We start from the raw sequence: 20,241 nt of genomic DNA on the forward strand, positions 1-20,241 counted from the left end.
CAGTTTCTTTTTTAAATAACTCCTGACACGATCAGCAAACAGTTAGTCAAGCAATAATAAGTAATAAACTGTACAAAAATGTGCAGAAATTATTTGAAAAAAACTACGTTTTCTAAAAAGTTAAAGCGGCTGAGTTACAAGGTCGAACCTTAAAACGTACAGGGATTAGGAGGCACAGTTGGGGGCTGCCGCCCCCAAACCCCCGCTTTCGCAGCCTTTAAATAAAAAAAAGTTTTTTAAGCTGAAAGTAAGGAGCGACATTAAATCTTATAACGAACAGAAATTATTCTGTATATGAAAGGGGCTGTGCCCTCCTCAACGCCTCGCTCTTTACGCTAAAGTTGTTATTGTTTAAAAAAAGAGTTGTGAGAAAGTCAAACTTTAGCGTAAAGAGCGAGGCGTTGAGGAGGGCACAGCCCCTTTCATACGGAATAATTTCTGTTCGTTTTAAGTTTTAATGTCGCTCCTTACTTTCAGTTTAAAATATTTTTTTTTATTTAAAGGCTGCGAAAGCGCGGGGTTTGGGGGGCGGCAGCCCCCCAACTGTGCCTCCTAATCCCTGTACAAGGTTTGACCTTGTAACTCAGCCTCTTTAACTCTTTAGAAAACGTAGTTTTTTTTCAAATAATTGATGCTAAAGGACTGGGCACACGAAGCTGATTTCGGAAACTGATTTCCAAGTCAGCGCCGATTTTAAAAGAAATCGGCGTCAATTTGAACTTGAAAAACTTTCTAGTTTTCGGCACCGATTTACAAAATCAGCGCTGATTTTCATCATGATCATATAAAAAAAAAATAGGGATACAAAACAATAGTCATCCAGAGGTATCTGTGGTGAAAGACTCCACTACTGACCTGAGAACTAAACTGAAAACTAAGCTGCGATCAATCAAGCAACTATTAATAAACTCCAGTTGACTATTTGTGTCCATGATTTTTTGTTTTGAAAATTTTGCATAATAAATTTTTCTTTAAACAAATTGTTCTTACCGCTATCGTTTGTTCACTGATGCTGAAATCTGTTCCCAAAACCAGCTACGGGTGCCTAGCCCTTAAAATGCGAATTTGGAACATTAAGGGCTGGGCACACGTAGCTGAATTTGGGAACTGATTTAGAAATCAGCGACGATTTTAAAAGAAATCGACGTCGATTTGAGCTTGAAAAATTTTCCAGTTTTGGCACCTATTTTCACCATGATCGTCACAAAAGAAATAGGGATACAAATAAATAGCCAGCCAGAGACGTCTGTGGTGAAAAACCCTACTACTGACCTGAGAATTAAACTGAGAACTAAGCTGAGATCAATCATGCAACTATTAATAAACTTCAGTTGACTATTTGTGTCCATGATATTTTGTGTCCATGAGATTTGAAAATCTCACGCAATATATTTTTCTTTTAATGATTTTTTCTTACCACTATCGTTTGTCCACTGATGCTGAAAGCAGTTCCCGAAATCAGCTACGTGTGCCCAGCCTTTTAGGGCTTGTGATAAGGATTTTAGAGTAATAATTTTTACCTCATCTTACATATGGTACTGGAACGCTAATTTCATGGTTAAAACTTGTTGATATCATGATAATAGAAAAGAAGAGAATATGATTGAACTGTTGTTAAAATTGGAATACCAAAATTTTAACTGTGTTTGATATTGCTATTATGGGGGAATACGATGAAATGTACACTTAAGACTACCAAGATATAACAGGATTTTTCTTGACTTAGGTTATGTGCAAGCATCAGTGAGCGATACGATTGGCAAATTTTTAGCATTCCTTTCTGACAGTATCTAATTATCTCTCGTGGAACAAGTTTTAGTCGAAAAACTGGTAGGCTACATTTTATCTTAAAGTTTGGCAACGTTCAAAAGTCACTAACTCAGTATTTAAAATGTTTAAACACGGCAAGAATGCAAGACAGCTTTCACATTCCATGTGTTGCCACCAAAAGCTGAAAAACCTCAAAGGGAAGAAAAAATCATCACAAGAATGGCTTATAAGGCAGAACACCGATGAATATGTCAAGTTGGCTAAAATTGAAAATTACAGGTTAGATTTGGGTAACAGTGGAGAAGGGCTTTTTTTGTAGGAAATTGGCCTATCTTGATAAGAGAAGTGTAGGATAATGTTTATATTAAAAGAATGGGTAAAATTCTACTTTAGTTACTTTTGGCTATCTTGGAAAGGAGTTGGGTTAGGAAAATGAAACTTTCAGGGATGGATGTACATGCTAAGGTTTGTCCCGGGAAGGTACTTTGAAGTACCTACCTCCACTCATCCCCCCTCTATATAATGGTAAATTACTGCACATTACTAGTTGTTTTTAACTCATATTTCATCCTATATTACTATCATAAATATAAATCACTGCTTACCTTACACAACTTCTGCTTTTAACCTTGTTCATTAAAATATATTCCAAAATCCTATTTAAATCCTAAGCCATTTAATTTTCAACCCATGCTGACTGTTAGTTGTGATGTCATACTTGCCTTATCAGACACCCTTACCCTTAAGGGTAGCAGGCACATGCCAAACAACTCTGTTGATAAGACCATTTAAACTGTATTAATTAGGGAAAGGATTTCACAAGAGAGATCAGTAAAAATAACCTAATCCTTTTTAGAGGACAAATTATGTCATAGGAAGATGTTTAGGAAGCATTAATAGATAGAGTGCTAAAAACATCAGAATCGACTTCAGAGGACACGTTATATCACGGAAAGAGGTTTTTAAAATCCCCCTTCCACCCAAACTCAAAATTTACAAAATTTTAATTTAGAAGCTTTTAAATATTTCTAAAGCACTAATAGATAGAGCGCTACAAGTTTCAGAATTGACTTCAGAGGACACGTTATATCACGGGAAGAGGGTTTTAAAATCCCCCTTCCCCCCTAACTCAAAATTTTCCAAAATTTTATTTTAAAAGCTTTTTAAATATTTCTAAAGCACTAATAGATAGAGTGCTAAAAACATCAGAATCGACTTCAAAGGACACGTTATATCACGGGAAGTGGTTTTTAAAATCCCCCTTCCACCCGAACTAAAAATTTTCCAAAATTCTAATTTAGAAGCTTTTTAAATATTTCTAAAGCACAAAGACATAGAGTGCTAAAAACATCAGAATTGACTTCAGAGGACACGTTATATTTCGGGAAGATGTTTTGGAAATCCCCCTTCCACCACAACTAAAAATTTTAAAAAATTTAACTTAATAAGATTTTTATAATATTTATAAAGATCAAACCTATAGATCGCGAAATGAATCATAAGCGAATAAAGAGGACACGATATATCTCGGGAATAGGGTTTTAAAATCCCCCTTCCCCCCTAACTAAAAAATTTCCAAAATTCTACTTAATAAGCTTTTTTAAATATGTCTAAAGTTCTAAGACATAGAGGTCTACAAAATTCAGACTCAACTTCAGAGGACACTTTATATCAAGGGAAAAGGTTTTTAAAACCCCCCTTCGCCCCAAAATCAACATATAATAAAAGTCTACTTTAGTAGCTGTTTAAATATTTCTACAGCTCTAAAACAGAGAGTGGTACGGGAAGAGGATTTGAATATCCTCCTTCAAGGAGGTTTTTCAAAGCACTCTACGGGAAGAGGTTTTTAAAATCCCCCTTCCCCCCAAACTCAAAATTTTCCAAAATTCTACTTTAGAAGGTTTTTTAAATATTTCTAAAGCGCTAAGACATAGAGCGCTAGAAATATCTGAATCGACTTCAGAGGAAAAATTTTGTTATGGGAAGATGTTTTTGAAATCCCCCGTCCCCCAAACTCAAAATTTTCCAAAACTTTACTTTCGAAGCTTTTTTAAATATTTCTAAAGCGCTAAGACATAGAGTGCTAAAAACAACAGAATCGACTTCAGAGGACACGTTATATCACGGGAAGTGGTTTTTAAAATCCCCCTTCCACCCAATCTCAAAATTTTCTAAAATTCTGCTTTAGGAGATTTTTAAATATTTCTAAAGCTCTAAGACATTGAGTGCTAAAAACATCAGAATCGACTTCAGAGGACACTTTATATAACGGGAAGAGGTTTTTAGAATCCCCCGGCCCCCCAAACTCAAAAATTTCCAAAATTTTAATTTAGAAGCTTTTTTAAATATTTCTAAAGCACTCATATATAGAGCACTACAAAGATCAGAATTGACTTCAGAGGACAAATTATTTTACGGGAAGATGTTTTTTGACTCTCCCTTCCACCCTAACTCAAAATTTTCAAAAATTTTACTTTAGAAGCTTTCTAAATATTTATAAAGCTTTAATAGATAGAGTTCTAAAAACATCAGAATCAACTTCAGAGGACACCTTATATCACGGGAAGATGTTTTTGAAATCCCCCTTCCCCCAAACTCAAAATTTTCCAAAACTTTACTTTCGAAGCTTTTTCAATAGTTCTAAAGCGCTAAGACATAGAGTGCTAAAAACATCAGAATCGACTTCAGAGGACACGTTATATCACGGGAAGTGGTTTTGAAAATCCCCCTTCCCCCCTAACTCAAAATTTTCCAAAATTTTATTTTAAAAGCTTTTTAAATATTTCTAAAGCACTAATAGATAGAGTGCTAAAAACATCAGAATCGACTTCAGAGGACACGTTATATCACGTGAAGTTGTTTTAAAAATCTTCCGTCCTCCCGACCTCAAATTATTTCAATATTCTACTTTAGAAGCTTTTTTAATAATTCTAAATAGCTAATACATAGAGTGCTAAAACCATGATACTCAACTTCAGAAGACACGGTCTATCAAAGGACGTGGTTTTGAAAATCCCCATTCCCCCCAAACTCAAAAATTTCCAAAATTTTACTTTAGAAGCTTTTTTAAATATTTCTAAAGCACTAATAGATAGAGTGCTACAAGTTTCAGAATCAACTTCAGAGGACACGTTATATCACGGGAAGAGGTTTTTAAAATCCCCCTTCCCCCCAAACTCAATATTTTCCAAAATTATAATTTACAAGCTTTTTTAAATATTTCTAAAGCGCTAAGACATAGAGTGCTAAAATCATCAGAATCGACTTCAGAGGACACGTTATATCACGGGAAGAGGTTTTTAAAACCCCCCTTCTTCCCAAACTCAAAATTTTCTAAAATTCTACTTTAGGAGCTTTTTAAATATTTCTAAAGCGCTAAAACATAGAGTGCTACGGGAAGAGGTTTTGAAAATCCTCCTTCAAGGAGGATTTTCAAAGCACTCTACGGGAAGAGGGTTTTAAAATCCACCTTCCCCCCAAACTCAAAATTTTCCAAAATTCTACTTTAGAAGGTTTTTTAAATATTTCTAAAGCGCTAAGACATAGAGCGCTAGAAATATCGGAATCGACTTCAGAGGAAAAATTATGTTATGGGAAGATGTTTTTGAAATCCTTCCCCCAAACTCAAAATTTTCCAAAACTTTACTTTCGAAGCTTTTTTCAATAGTTCTAAAGCGCTAAGACATAGATTGCTAAAAACATCAGAATCGGCTTCAGAGGACACGTTATATCACAGGAAGTGGTTTTTAAAATCCCCCTTCCACCCACACTCAAAATTTTCAAAAATTCTTCTTTAGGAGATTTTTAAATATTTCTAAAGCTCTAAGACATTGAGTGCTAAAAACATGAGAATCGCCTTCAGAGGACACGTTATATCACGGGAAGTGGTTTTTAAAATCCCCCTTCCCCCCAAACTCAAAATTTTCCAAAATTTTACTTTAGAAGCTTTTTTAAATATTTCTAAAGCACTAATAGATAGAGCACTACAAATATCAGAATTGACTTCAGAGGACAAATTATGTTACGGGAAGAGGTTTTTGGAATCTCCCTTCCCCCCTAACTCAAAATTTTCCAAAATTATACTTTAGAAGCTTTCTAAATATTTCTAAAGCTTTAATAGATAGAGTGCTAAAAACATCAGAATCAACTTCAGAGGACACCTTATATCACGGGAAGATGTTTTTTAAATCCCCCTTCCCCCAAACTCAAAATTTTCCAAAACTTTACTTTCAAAGCTTTTTTCAATATTTCTAAAGCGCTAAGACACAAAGTGCTAAAAACATCAGAATCGACTTCAGAGGACACGTTATATCACGAGAAGTGGTTTTTAAAATCCCCCTTCCTCCCAAACTCAAAATTTTCAAAAATTCTACTTTAGAAGCTTTTTAAATATTTCTAAAGCGCTAAGACATAGAGTGCTAAAAACATCAGAATCGACTTCAGAGGACACGTTATATCACGGGAAGAGGTTTTTAAAATCCCCCGTCCCCCCAATCTCAAAATTTTCTAAAATTCTGCTTTAGTAGCTTTTTAAATATTTCTAAAGCTCTAAGACATTGAGTGCTAAAAACATCAGAATCGACTTCAGAGGACAAATTATGTTACGGGAAGATGTTTTTGAAATCCCCCTTCCCCCCTAACTCAAAATTTTCCAAAATTCTACTTTAGAAGCTTTCTAAATATTTCTAAAGATTTAATAGATAGAGTGCTAAAAACATCAGAATATACTTCAGAGGACAACTTATATCACGGGAAGAGGTTTTTAAAATCCCCCTTCCACCCAAACTCAATATTTTCAAAAAATATAATTTAGAAGATTTTAGAATATTTCTAAATAACTAACAGATAGAGTACTAAAAACATCAGAATCTAATTCAGAGGACACGTTATATCACGGGAAGAGGTTTTTAAAATCCCCCTTCCACCCAAACTCAAAATTTTCAAAAATTATATTTTAGAAGCTTTTTAAATATTTCTAAAGCACTAATAGATAGAGTGCTAAAAACATCAGAATCGACTTAAGAGGACTCGTTATATCACGTGAAAAGGTTTTGAAAATCCCCCTCCCCCCAAACTCAAAATTTTCTAAAATTCTACTTTAGAAGCTTTTTTAATATTTCTAAAGCGCTAAGACAGAGAGCGCTACAAACATCAGAATCAACTTTAGAGGACAAATTATGTTATAGGAAGATGTTTTTTATGTCATTGGAAGATGTTTTTGAAATACACATTACCCATTGAAATATTGACAAAACAACATTTTACCTTAATTTTCAGTTATCAGTTTCTTTTTCTCTGGCTTTAGTTCTGAAAATGCAATTTCAGTTATTTGAGTAGAATTTTAAGCCATATCAATGTTTTATTTACAAAATTTATGAAATGTATTTGCATATATTTAAAAACTTATAAGTTGGGATTGAGAAAAATTTTGAAGCTGAAAACAATTTTGTTGTACTTCATTTAAACAGAAGATCTATTTTGCAAGGTTCCGTTGCTATAACTCACAAATTTTTAAAGGTTACTCAAAGTTTTAGAAAGCCCCCTTACCATACATCCCCTACCCCCTACAGACTCTAAAATCTGGTTTATAAATTGAAATTTGAAAATCATAATTTCCCCAGGGGCATTTTTTGGTGGGGGAGGGGGGATTTTCCGTGTGGGTATTTCTCGGGGGGAGGGGGGGTATTGTCTGCAGGGAGGTCTTTTCCGGGGGGGATTTTCCAGCGGGTATTCGCCAAGAACCACAACTTTGATGGTATGAGTTTTATTAAAATCTGTTACTTTTAGGGGTTGTTTCCCCTTTTACGAAACTCAGACAAATTTGTTACACAGGCAATTTATCAACCAGATTTTAGAGTATTATTCCGGTGCAACACGTTGCAACGAAATGGTCAGCTTAGATTAGTATAAGCAGGGGCACCGCAAGCAGGTTGCTGACCACCGTGGCCCCCCCCCCCCCCCCCCCCCCGCTATCAAATCTCCTTTCAACTACCCTTCGCACCCTCGAAAGAAAATTTTTATATAAGTTCCAACATTTTTTACATATTTTAAATCGCTGATGTAAAAAAGAAAAGCAAAATTTTTCAACATTATAGGATTAAGCTATTTGAATATGATTTATGTGGTTACCCAACTCAAAATGTTAAGGGGTTTCCAAAAAAAAATAATAAAAACGAATATAGATTATTCAGTACTTGTGCATTATAAATAGCCCACCACTATAGACTGTACGAGGAAACCAGACAAACGGGTATTTGTTAGACAAATGGATCGCAAAGCGTGATTTCTTATTGCGTTTACAATATTTAAACTGTTGTTTTTTTGGGTTTAGGGAGGGAAAAAGGTACCTGGGTTAGGTTACGTATTTAATATATGCTCTGATTTAGCCCGCACCCCCTCAGGTGCAAATATAAAGCCCAAATTTTTTTATAAAAAATTATATTTTTATAAAATTTTTTTTTATTTAATTAAAATTAAACAAACTTAACTTATTTAGTGTATAGTGGTGTATTATTTATAATGCACAAGTACTGAATAATCTATAGTCAAATATTTACTTCTGCCCCCTCTCTCCCTCTCCCTATTTACGCTTTAATAACGTCTCGTAGCTTCAAGAATGAAGATTGCTACACTAAACTATTTGGACAAAAACATTTGAATTGCTTTAAGAACAAATGGGGTTAGATACTGTAAATTGCCAAATTTTCTGTTACAACGTTTTAAACATTAATTAGTAAATAATACCCATAAAAAACAAATTAGTTGGGGTTATAAAGCTCCGATATATATTTCATGAAATGGTGCATTCTCGAGGAGATTGAATATTTTTTTGAAATAGTGCTCTGCCAGATATCCTTCCATATGTTCTTCTCTTCTGCCATATCTGGGTATATTGTCTCGAACGTCACGCCAGTGTCTTTCGATGTTTTGTGTGTGAGCACCTGTTGCAGGGTCAACAAAATTTATACTGTGGTCGACGCATAAATACTGATAGACCTGGCTAGCCAGGCAATCGTAGGCCCTCCAACAGTCGCTGATAATTGTTGTCCCTGGCAGGATTCACTTTTGGATAATTCCCAACAATGCGGCACTACTTCTATCTGGCACAGAAACCATGAATGAATTACCAGGTCCTTGCTCTATTCCACCAGAGACCCATTTACCCTTGACAATCCGACCACTATTATATTTACGCTTCCCAAATTGGGCTTCATCTATCTCAACAATGACTCCTTCTCCTCCCAAAGGAGCGAAGTTTGAATGACATATGTACATACAAACCTCTCTGCAGAACTGGCTCCAATCCACAAAGGTTTGTTTACAACAAGTAACATTGTTGATCATGAAATCCTTCCTTGGAGGCGGTATTTGAAGCCAAATCCTCAAAAAACAGAAATTTTCTAGCTCAGAAAGGTGTGAACGAGCCATCCATGTTTTGTCATAGATCGATTTTGAAAAATTACACTTAACCTGAGAATATTCACGGCCACCTCGGATAGGTATAAGCCTAGACTTCTGGCAATGGAACGAATTTCTATATTTTATACAAATCTGGCCACAAATATCGCAATTCCTGCTTCTCAATAACATGCAATGGTTATAATACAACTCTAAGACTGCCTCAACAGTAGAAAATTGAACGATACCACCACAGAAATTTATTTCACAAAAATTGCAAGACATATCTCAGTAATTGTCATTTACAGACTGAAGCTGTAACTCATAATATCTATTGCGGCTTTAATTAATTCTTTCATTGTTAAACGGCGGGAATAGTTGAACAAAGATAACAGTGAATTGGGTTATGAATATATTGGAAAGATAAGTCAACTTAGTATGGGTTTTCCTGCATTTGAAATAGTCGCTTCTTAACAGATGTAAATATCCTCGTCGATTCTGATGTTTTTAGCACTCTATCTATTAGTGCTTTATAAATATTTTAAAAGCTTCTAAAGTAGATTTTTTGAAAATTTTGAGTTTGGGGGGAAGGGGGATTTTAAAAACCTCGTCCCGTGAGATAAGGTGTCCTCTGAAGTAGATTCTGATGTTTTTAGCACTCTATATATTAATTCTTTATAAATATTTATACATCTTCTAAATTATTATTTTTAACCAGTTTGAGGGTGGGTGGACATGGGATTCAAAAAACATAGTGCTCTACCATAATTTGTCCTCTGACGTCGAGTATGATGTTTTTAGAACTCTATGTCTTAGTGCTTTAGAAATATTTAAAAAGCTACTAAAGCGGAATTTTTGAAACTTTTGAGTTTGGGTGGAAGGGGGATTTTAAAAACCACTTCCCGTGATATAACGTGTCCTCTGAAGTCGAGTCTGATGTTTTTAGCACTCTATGTCTTAGCGCTTTAGAAATATTTAAAAAGCTTCTAAAGTATAATTTTTGAAAATTTTGAGTTTGGGTGGAAGGGGGATTTTCAAAACCACTTCCCGTGATATAACGTGTCCTCTGAAGTCGATTCTGATGTTTTTAGCACTCTATGTCTTAGCGCTTTAGAACTATTGAAAAAAGATTCGAAAGTTAATTTTTGTAAATTTTTTAGTTTGGGGGAAGGGGGATTTCAAAAACATCTTCCCGTGATATAAGGTGTCCTCTGAAGTTGATTCTGATGTTTTTAGCACTCTATCTATTAAAGCTTTAGAAATATTTAGACAGCTTCTAAATTAGAATTTTTGAAAATTTTGAGTTAGGGGGGAAGGGAGAGTCCAAAAACTTCTTCCCGTAACATAATTTGTCCTCTGAAGTCAATTCTGATATTTGTAGTGCTCTATCTATTAGTTCTTTAGAAATATTTAAAATAGCTTCTAAAGTAAAATTTTGGAAAATTTTGTGTTTGGGGGGAAGGGGGATTTTAAAAACCTCTTCCCGTGAGATAACGTGTCCTCTGAAGGTGATTCTCATGTTTTTTGCACTCAAGGTCTTAGAGCTTTAGAAATATTTAAAAATCTACTAAAGAATAATTTTAGAAAATTTTGAGATTGGGGGGAAGGGGGATTTTCAAAACCACTTCCCGTGATATAACGTGTCCTCTGAAGTCGATTCTGATGTTTTTAGCACTCTATGTCTTAGCGCTTTAGAACTATTGAAAAAAGCTTTTAAAGTAAAGTTTTGGAAAATTTTGAGTTTGGGGGAAGGGGGATTTCAAAAACATCTTCCCATAACATAATTTTTCCTCTGAAGTCGATTCCGATATTTCTAGCGCTCTATGTCTTAGCGCTTTAGAAATATTTAAAAAACCTTCTAAAGTAGAATTTTGGAAATTTTTGAGTTTGGGGGGAAGGTGGATTTTCAAAACCTCTTCCCGTAGAGTGCTGTGAAAATCCTCCTTGAAGGAGGATTTTCATAACCTCTTCCCGTAGCACTCTATGTTTTAGCGCTTTAGAAATGTTTAAAAAGCTCCTAAAGTATAATTTTAGAAAATTTTGAGTTTGGGAAGAAGGGGGGTTTCTAAAACCTCTTCCCATGATATAACGAGTCCTCTGAAGTCAATTCTGAAGTTTTTAGAACTCTATCTCTTAGAGCTTTAGAAATATTTAGAAAACCTTCTAAAGTAGAATTTTGGAAAATTTTGAGTTTGGGGGGAAGGGGGATTTTAAAACCCTCGTCCCGTGATATAACGTGTCCTCTGAAGTCGATTCTGAAACTTGTAGCTCTCTATCTCTTAGTGCTTTAGAAATATTTAAAAAAGCTTCTAAAGTAAAATTTTGGAAATTTTTGAGTTTGGGGGGAAGGGGGATTTTAAAAACCTCTTCCCGTGATATAACGTGTCCTCTGAAGTCGAGTCGGATGTTTTTAGCACTCTATGTCTTAGAGATTTAGAAATATTTAAAAAGCTTCTAAAGTAGAATTTTGGAAAATTTTGAGTTTGGGAGGAAGGGGGATTTTCAAAACCACTTCCCGTGATATAACGTGTCCTTTGAAGTCGATTCTGATGTTTTTAGCACTCTATCTATTAGTGCTTTAGAAATATTTAAAAATCTTTTAAAATAAAATTTTGGAAAATTTTGAGTTAGGGGGGAAGGGGGATTTTAAAACCCTCTTCCCGTGATATAACGTGTCCTCTGAAGTCAATTCTGATGTTTTTAGCACTCTATGTCTTAGCGCTTTAGAAATATTTAAAAAGCTTCTAAAGTAGAATTTTGGAAAATTTTGAGTGTGGGAGGAAGGGGGATTTTCAAAACAACTTCCCGTGATATAACGTGTCCTCTGAAGTCGATTCTGATGTTTTTAGCACTCTATGTCTTAGCGCTTTAGAACTATTGAAAAAAGCTTCGAAAGTAAAGTTTTTGAAAATTTTGAGTTTGGGGGAAGGGGGATTTCAAAAACATCTTCCCGTGATATAATGTGTCCTCTGAAGTTGATTCTGATGTTTTTAGAACTCTATCTATTAAAGCTTTAGAAATATTTAGAAAGCTTCTAAAGTAGAATTTTGGAAAATTTTGAGTTAGGGGGGAAGGGAGATTCCAAAAACATCTTCCCGTAACATAATTTGTCCTCTGAAGTCAATTCTGAAATTTGTAGTGCTCTATCTATTAGTGCTTTAGAACTATTGAAAAAAGCTTCGAAAGTAAAATTTTGGAAATTTTTGAGTTTGGGGGGAAGGGGGATTTTAAAAACCTCTTCCCGTGATATAACGTGTCCTCTGAAGTCGATTCTCATTTTTTTAGCACTCAATGTCTTAGTGCTTTAGAAATATTTAAAAAGCTACTAAAGAATAATTTTTGAAAATTTTGATATTGGGTTGACGGGGGATTTTAAAAACATCTTCCCGTGATATAACGTGTCCTCTGAAGTCGATTCTGATGTTTTTAGCACTCTATTTCTTAGCGCTTTAGAAATACTTAAAAAGCTTCGAAATTATAATTTTGGAATATTTTGAGTTTGGGTGGAAGGGGGATTTTAAAAACCACTTCCCGTGATATAACGTGTCCTCTGAAGTCGATTCTGATGTTTTTAGCACTCTATGTCTTAGCGCTTTAGAACTATTGAAAAAAGCTTCGAAAGTAAAGTTTTGGAAAATTTTGAGTTTGGGGGAAGGAGGATTTCAAAAACATCTTCCCATAACATAATTTTTCCTCTGAAGTCGATTCCGATATTTCTAGCGCTCTATGTCTTAGCGCTTTAGAAATATTTAAAAAACCTTCTAAAGTAGAATTTTGGAAAATTTTGAGTTTGGGGGAAGGAGGATTTTCAAAACCTCTTCCCGTAGAGTGCTTTGAAAATCCTCCTTGAAGGAGGATTTTCAAAACCTCTTCCCGTAGCACTCTATGTTTTAGCGCTTTAGAAATATTTAAAAAGCTCCTAAAGTAGAATTTTAGAAAATTTTGAGTTTGGGAAGAAGGGGGGTTTTAAAAACCTCTTCCCGTGATATAACGTGTCCTCTGAAGTCGATTCTGATGGTTGTAGTCCTCTATGTCTTAGAGCTATAGAAATATTTAAAAAAGCTTCTAAATTATAATTTTTGTAAATTTTGTGTTTGGGTTGAAGGAGGATTTTAAAAACAACTTCCCGTGATATAACGTGTCCTCTGAAGTCAATTTTGAAACTTGTAGCGCTCTATCTATTAGTGCTTTAGAAATATTTAAAAGCTTCTAAAGTTAAATTTTGGATATTTTTGTGTTTGGGGGGAAGGGGGATTTTAAAAACCTCTTCCCGTTATATAACGTGTCCTCTGAAGTCGATTCTGATGTTTTTAGCACTCTATGTCTTAGAGCTTTAGAAATATTTAAAAAGCTTCTAAAGTATAATTTTGGAAAATTTTGAGTTTGGGAGGAAGGGGGATTTTCAAAACCACTTCCCGTGATATAACGTGTCCTCTGAAGGCGATTCTGAGGTTTTTAGCACTCTATCTATTAGTGCTTTAGAAATATTTAAAAAGCTTATAAAATAAAATTTTGGAAAATTTTGAGTTAGGGGGGACGGGGGATTTTAAAACCCTCTTCCCGTGATATAACGTGTCCTCTGAAGTCAATTCTGAAACTTTTAGCGCTCTATCTATTAGTGCTTTAGAAATATATAAAAGATTCTAAAGTAAAATTTTGTAAATTTTGAGTTTGGGGGGAAGGGGGATTTTAAAAACCTCTTTCCGTGATATAACGTGTCCTCTGAAGTCGATTCTGATGTTTTTAGCACTCTATCTATTAATGCTTCCTAAACATCTTCCTATGACATAATTTGTCCTCTAAAAAGGATTAGGTTATTTTTACTGATCTCTCTTGTGAAATCCTTTCCCTAATTAATACAGTTTAAATGGTCTTATCAACAGAGTTGTTTGGCATGTGCCTGCTACCCTTAAGGGTAAGGGTGCCTGATAAGGCAAGTGTGACATCACAACTAACAGTCAGCATGGGTTGAAAATTAAATGGCTTAGGATTTAAATAGGATTTTGGAATATATTTTAATGAACAAGGTTAAAAGCAGAAGTTGTGTAAGGTAAGCAGTGATTTATATTTATGATAGTAATATAGTATGAAATATGAGTTAAAAACAACTAGTAATGTGCAGTAATTGACCATTATATAGGGGGGGGAGGAGGGGCGGTCGGTACTTCAAAGTACCTTCCTGGGACAAACCTTAGCATGTACATCCATTCCTGAAAGTTTCATTTTCCTAACCCAACTCCTTTCCAAGATAGCCAAAAGTAACTAAAGTAGAATTTTACCAAAGAATATTCAGATAGCTAAGGAAAAAATTGTACAACAGTAAAAATAGTGACGATAAAGGTGCCCCCCTGGAAAATATGTTAACTAGGATTTTTTTGCATATTATGAGGTAAGAATCATTTTCTTATCATGTTTCCTTATGACCTGGTGTTGTCATACATTTATACTAAAAATCAGGTACAATGAGATAAGAAAAGAATATTCAGCTCAGTCAGTTTCCTGTTTTTGACACAAACTAAGCTCCCAACAATTTTTTGACTGTGTAAGGTTCAAAGTAGCCTACTTGGTTATTTTTTTTTAGCAAAAAGGCACCAATGTGATCAGCACCAATGCATCAAGATACACCTGATCTTCTCTAAAATGTAGCCACATTGGCTTTTTCTTGATAAAATCAAATTAAAATGGTAACTAGCCTAATATTATATTGACAAAACTATGCTCCATGTGTCAAAAATTATTCTTTGACATAGTGGAATACAAGGCTGACTAAAAATTTTCCTTCAGCCAAATTTGAATGTAGACATTGGCCTCTATCATGAGATTCATTTCTTTTGAGAATAACTTGCCATATCATTCACTTTGGCAAACAGAATCCATGCTGCTCTTATTTTTCTTAGGCCACCCACTCTCCTCTGCAAATAATGAGCAAGATCTTGGTGTCACTATTGACAATGAATTAAAATTTGGCACACATGCTAAGAGGTCTGCTGCTGGGGCTAGTTCAACCTTGGGTTTGATTAAGCATACCATCTCCACTCATTCTTCTAAAGTCATCAGTCTCCTTTATAAGGGACTTGTGTATCCTAAGCTTGAAGTTGGGATTTCACTTGCCTCTCCATTTTTTAAAAAAGCTATAAAAGTTCTTGAAGATGTACTGAGACGAGTCACTAAAGTGATATATAGCATGCAAGAGCTTTCCTATACTGTAAGATTATCAAAGTTGAATCTCCCTACACTTGTATACAGAAGAAATAAAGGGAATGCCATTTTAGTCTTTAAGTTATTGAGGGCTAACATTCTCCCAGCATTATTCCCTACTGTTAGAACCAATTCAAGAACTAAAGGTCATCAACTGAAACTTGTCAAGCAGTTTACAACATCTAGAGTCTGTAATCAATTCTTCCCAACACATATTGTCAACAATTGGAACAAATTATCTAATGAAACTGTTACTGCTGGATCTGTTGATGTTTTTAAACAAAAGCTATATGCTGAGTGGTCCTCTAAAGAGTGTAAATTCAATTGGGATGCTATCAAAGATGGAGCAGCACCTGGTCACTAGTGATTCTTGCATACAACTAGTCATCATTCAGGAGCTCTACAAGGAGAAATGCTTAGATTGTTCCTAGCTGCAATTTAAGGTAACTTGCAGTAACCTTGTCAAAACCTTTGACAGACTGCAACAAGCCCTGTTGAAATATAGGTGACTCTGTCATAGCTTCACTGAACATGTAAAACAGATGAGAACCAATTGGTGTCAAATTCCATCATCTGAGGAACTGCCACTTGGCCTCATACCATGTTCATATTCTTAAGCATTTGACTTGGTTTATCACAACATCTTAATTCATTTATCACTGAATAACTTAGAAATAGACCCTCTGTTAGTAAATTGTTTTCTTTCAAATAGATCCCAAGTTCTAAAATACAAAAATGTTCTCTCTGATCCCCTCCCTGCTTGGTGTAGAATTCCTAAAGGAACCTTGTTAGGACCACTCTTAAATCTAGTATTGATTAATGAAATTGGTAAAAGATTCACTCAAAGGTGTAAATGTGTCAATTACCTGCTGATCCTCAAAGTATGTCATAGAAATATCAAAAGTGGCCCCATCAAAATCCATGTATAGGACAAGGCTAATAATTTACATACAAACATAAATTCCACTATATCAATTATAATAACAATAAACTTTTTAAAATTCTTGAAATCCACTCCTGTTTTTTTTAGACCCTATTCCACCGAAAATTCTAGTGAAACATGTTAAACTCTTCACTGTCATAAATTTCTGATAATCTTAAGTATGGCATGCATATTTCAAGGATTCAGGACTTTCCAGACAAAGGATAGTCAAAACTAAAATTTTTAAGGAGGATTAAAATAGCAGATTCCCTTTGAAATGGCCAAATGTTGACAACATTTTCACTGTGAACAACAAAAAAATCTTTGCTAGACCCTTAAAGCTGAGAGGAACTTATATGTTCTTGTGGCATATATGTAAAAATGGGCAAAAAAGAAAAAAGGCATATGCCCTAGGTCACACATTTACACTCCACATGATTATCTGATTTCATTCCATTACCTGAGACAATTTTTTCAATATTTTGCTTCTGCTATCTGAATAGTGTTTTTTATGTTTACAAATTAAACAAAGTTGAAGAGAAACAAAGAAATAAAGTAAAAAGAATAGGTATGTCAAATGCACAAGGATCTGCCTACAAGCATTCCCCAAGCATTTTGACATGTGTTGAATTGGGTCCAATTAATGTTGAAAACAGGTAACTTTTTTGTTCTGTTGAATCTGCAGGTGAAAATGGTCCCATTTCAGAAAATTGGAGTTTTGTATCCTTTCCTGATAAAACTTCTAATCAAACAGTAAGATTCCTAGATGTTTTTCCTACAAACTGAAACCCTTTTCAAACCAAAAGTATTTAACTTAGGCCTTCCAGAGTAGAAAGAGTGTTTTTTTTACAAATATTGTAAAATCATTGGTGCCTTTACCCTATTTTCAGGTCTTTGAAACCCCATAATTTGGGATTGAGCAAAGTTGTGAAGCTAAAAATCATTATATTGTATTTCATTTAAGTGGAAGATCCATTTTGTAAGGTTCATTTTCATAACACAAAGATTTTAAAGGTCATCAAAGGTCACTGCCCTCTAGAGGAAGAAGGAGTCAAGGTAGCTACTTGAAATTTCTTCCCAGGACATGCTTTAGCATATAGACCCATCCCTGAAAGTTTCATTTTCCCTAATCTAACCCCTTTCCAGGATAGCAAAAATTAGCTAAACGAGAATTTTAGCACCAAAATTTTAAGAGTATTTTTCAAAAAAATTAAAAACTAGCTAGTGAGAAAAATTGCCATTTATAGCTGATTCATGATTGGTAATTATTATTATTATTTATCAAAAAAACCTGTCATACAAAGAAAGGAAAAGTTGGAGCAATAAACAAAACAGAATAAAAAAGAAATACACATTAAGCATGAAAACAAACGCTTAAAAAAACATACATCTTAACTACTGGGCCAGTACTAACAACCAAGGATGGTTCAACTTTGTCAAACAGGAATTATAAGCACAAATTTGCTTTTACACAGTTATAATGGGGTCAGCAATTCTGAATTTTCTAACTAGAAAAGAGTTGCAGGTCTGAGGAGGAAAACATAAAATAAATTTTGTGAACTGGAAGAAAACTGAACCAAATTTTGACTTATCAGATTTTGTGAGCATTTTCCAAAATTGCAATATGTACAGATAATGTGGTAGAGCAATAGAGTTGAAAAGTTTCCAAAGAAGATGGCAGCTGAAGCATAATTTATTTGTTAAAAAAGAAGCATATGATAACCCAACTCCATGTTCATTGTGTGCAGTTAATTGTTGTCATGTGTGCATTATTGACAAACCAGCTGGAAGACCAAGGTAGGTGATATGATCTACTGGCTTTATCTTACTATTTCTGAAAGGAATATCCCCCAGACAATACTTGCTTCCAGTTGAAAAAAGGCAAACTTCAGACTTTTCAACATTGAACTGAAGACCTAGTTTTGCATACTCAGACTGTAGCATTGCAAAAATCTTGCCAATGCACTGGATAGTGCAGCTCAAATTCAGAATGTTGTCAGCATAACATACAAGAGATACATCAAGACTGGCAAAGATGAAAGATGTATGAGCAGCTGACTGCATCAAGAACTCTATTATTGAAGAGTGCAGGGGAAGAAAAAGCACCTTGACAGGTACCTTTTTCAACATTGACAAAAATATTAGGGATTGGTGTGTAGACTTGAGAGCCATCAGCATTAGATAATGGGTGAAGAATTAGGTGAACTTTAAGATGGGAATACATGTCTTGAAGGACTCTGATATATGAAGGGCTCACTCCATGTTTTTCTGCATGGAGTAGTATAGCTGCATAAATGAGACAATTGAATGCTTTATAAACATCATGCCTGGCTAACACAAGAGCTTCACCTGATGCATCAGCATCAATCAATGTGTTCACAACAACTGACAAAGCATGGGCACAACCAAGACATGGCTGGAATCCAAATCAGTAAGGGGGTAAATAGCATTTTGTGTTCAGATGGTTAATGAACAGAAGTTCAAAAACCTTACAGAAGGTAGTAGCCACCATTATAGGGTGGAAAGACAAGCACTGGGTGGTGAGTTTGTCTTTCTTTGGAATTGGAATGAGATCTCCAATCAAGAAAGAAAGAAGTACAACTCCTTGGGTAACAATCATCTGCATCAAAAGAGCAGTATGGTTCACCAGCAGCTCACTTCCATGGAGAATGTGAAGATTGCTCACTTTATTGATGCCAGAAGATTTCTTACGTCTTAGGCATTGGATTGCTTGCAGTACAGAATCAACCGAAACAACAAAATTGTCGGTAAGACATCTATAAAAAAAAATTAATCAAGCTTATCTTCATATTTGGACTGTAGGGCAGCATCTGGCAGGGATAATTTAGCAGAGAAATATTGATTCAACTCAAAATCAGGAATATCTTGAGCAGAGAGGTGGGTGCTAGGAGGATCTCTTGATACATTTCTTCAGAAGGAAGGTTGGGAGAGAGAAGATTGCTTGGATGTCTTTTCAACTATCTGGTTCTTGTGGATAGATAGTTCTCGTGGATAGATAGTTCTCTTGCAAACTTTCAACTAGGCTCAGATTATTAGACCAATGCTTCATGACACCCCAATGTATACATTTAAGAGGTATAGTGGCTTTTTCTGTGCATTGCAGGGCATGGCCAAAATGTGCAAGATAGATATCTAGCAACACCCATATTTCATTTGCATCAGCTTGCAGATTTCTCATGAGCAGCTTGAATGGAACATGAATTTTGCATAAGACAGAATTAGTTACTGTTGCAAAAAGATCGCCTTGGATGTTATTCCAATCCTTGTAAAATTGGGCCTGAGGCTGATGTGTTGGTCTGATAGTTGGAACAATGGGAACAGGTGACACTTGGAGGTTTGCAGAAGAAACTGCATGGTCAATGTTTGACAAGCGACTTAAATGGTTTGTGTAAGGGTAATTGAGATCTTTTAGCAAGATCCTAAGCCAATCATCAAAAAGTACCAGATACAATAGAAATATGCAATAATGAGGCATCAGTTAAATTACAGTTTAAATCTTCTATAATAATACAACACTTTTTGACTGGCAAATCTTTGAAAGGCAAGACCCTAGTTTTCTCACATGCAGAAGTAAATAAAAATTCGGGTTGGTCATAGTGGTAATCTGTCAAGAGATAGACGTTTACAATAACAGACTCTTCTACATGGACAGCAAGAAAAAATCACATGAGTCAAAAATACTCAACCAGTAGGATGTCCTAACAAGCATCACAATACCACCCAAGAGACGGCCACTCCAAGCAGATTGTTTAGTAGGGACTGAGTAGCTAGCAAAATTATTGTCAATTTTAGGAAGGCCTAAAATATGACTTGTCAAAATTGTTCTTGCAAGCAAAATACATCACAGTTTGAAAGCAAACCTTTTATCACACAAAGTTTGACTAAAAGTCCACCATTAATATTCCACAAAAGTACAGCTTGCACAGTAGTAG

At 35.0% G+C, this 20,241-nt stretch overlaps 1 protein-coding gene across 1 annotated transcript in view; it reads left to right on the forward strand.

Annotated features, from left to right (window-relative positions):
• Window positions 1–1,891: 1,891 nt before the first annotated feature.
• Mrm2 (Mitochondrial rRNA methyltransferase 2) overlaps window positions 1,892–20,241 on the forward strand; it is a 43,991-nt gene continuing 25,641 nt past the window's right edge. Inside the window, exon 1 of the mRNA XM_089105866.1 lies at window positions 1,892–2,049. Within this exon, the coding sequence (XP_088961992.1) occupies window positions 1,892–2,049 (158 nt within the window). The remainder of the gene's footprint in view (window positions 2,050–20,241) is intronic.

Source organism: Artemia sp. Qi Xiang Cuo, chromosome 20 (assembly GCF_049724085.1).
Source record: "Artemia sp. Qi Xiang Cuo chromosome 20, ASM4972408v1, whole genome shotgun sequence".
NCBI lineage: Eukaryota > Metazoa > Arthropoda > Branchiopoda > Anostraca > Artemiidae > Artemia > Artemia sp. Qi Xiang Cuo.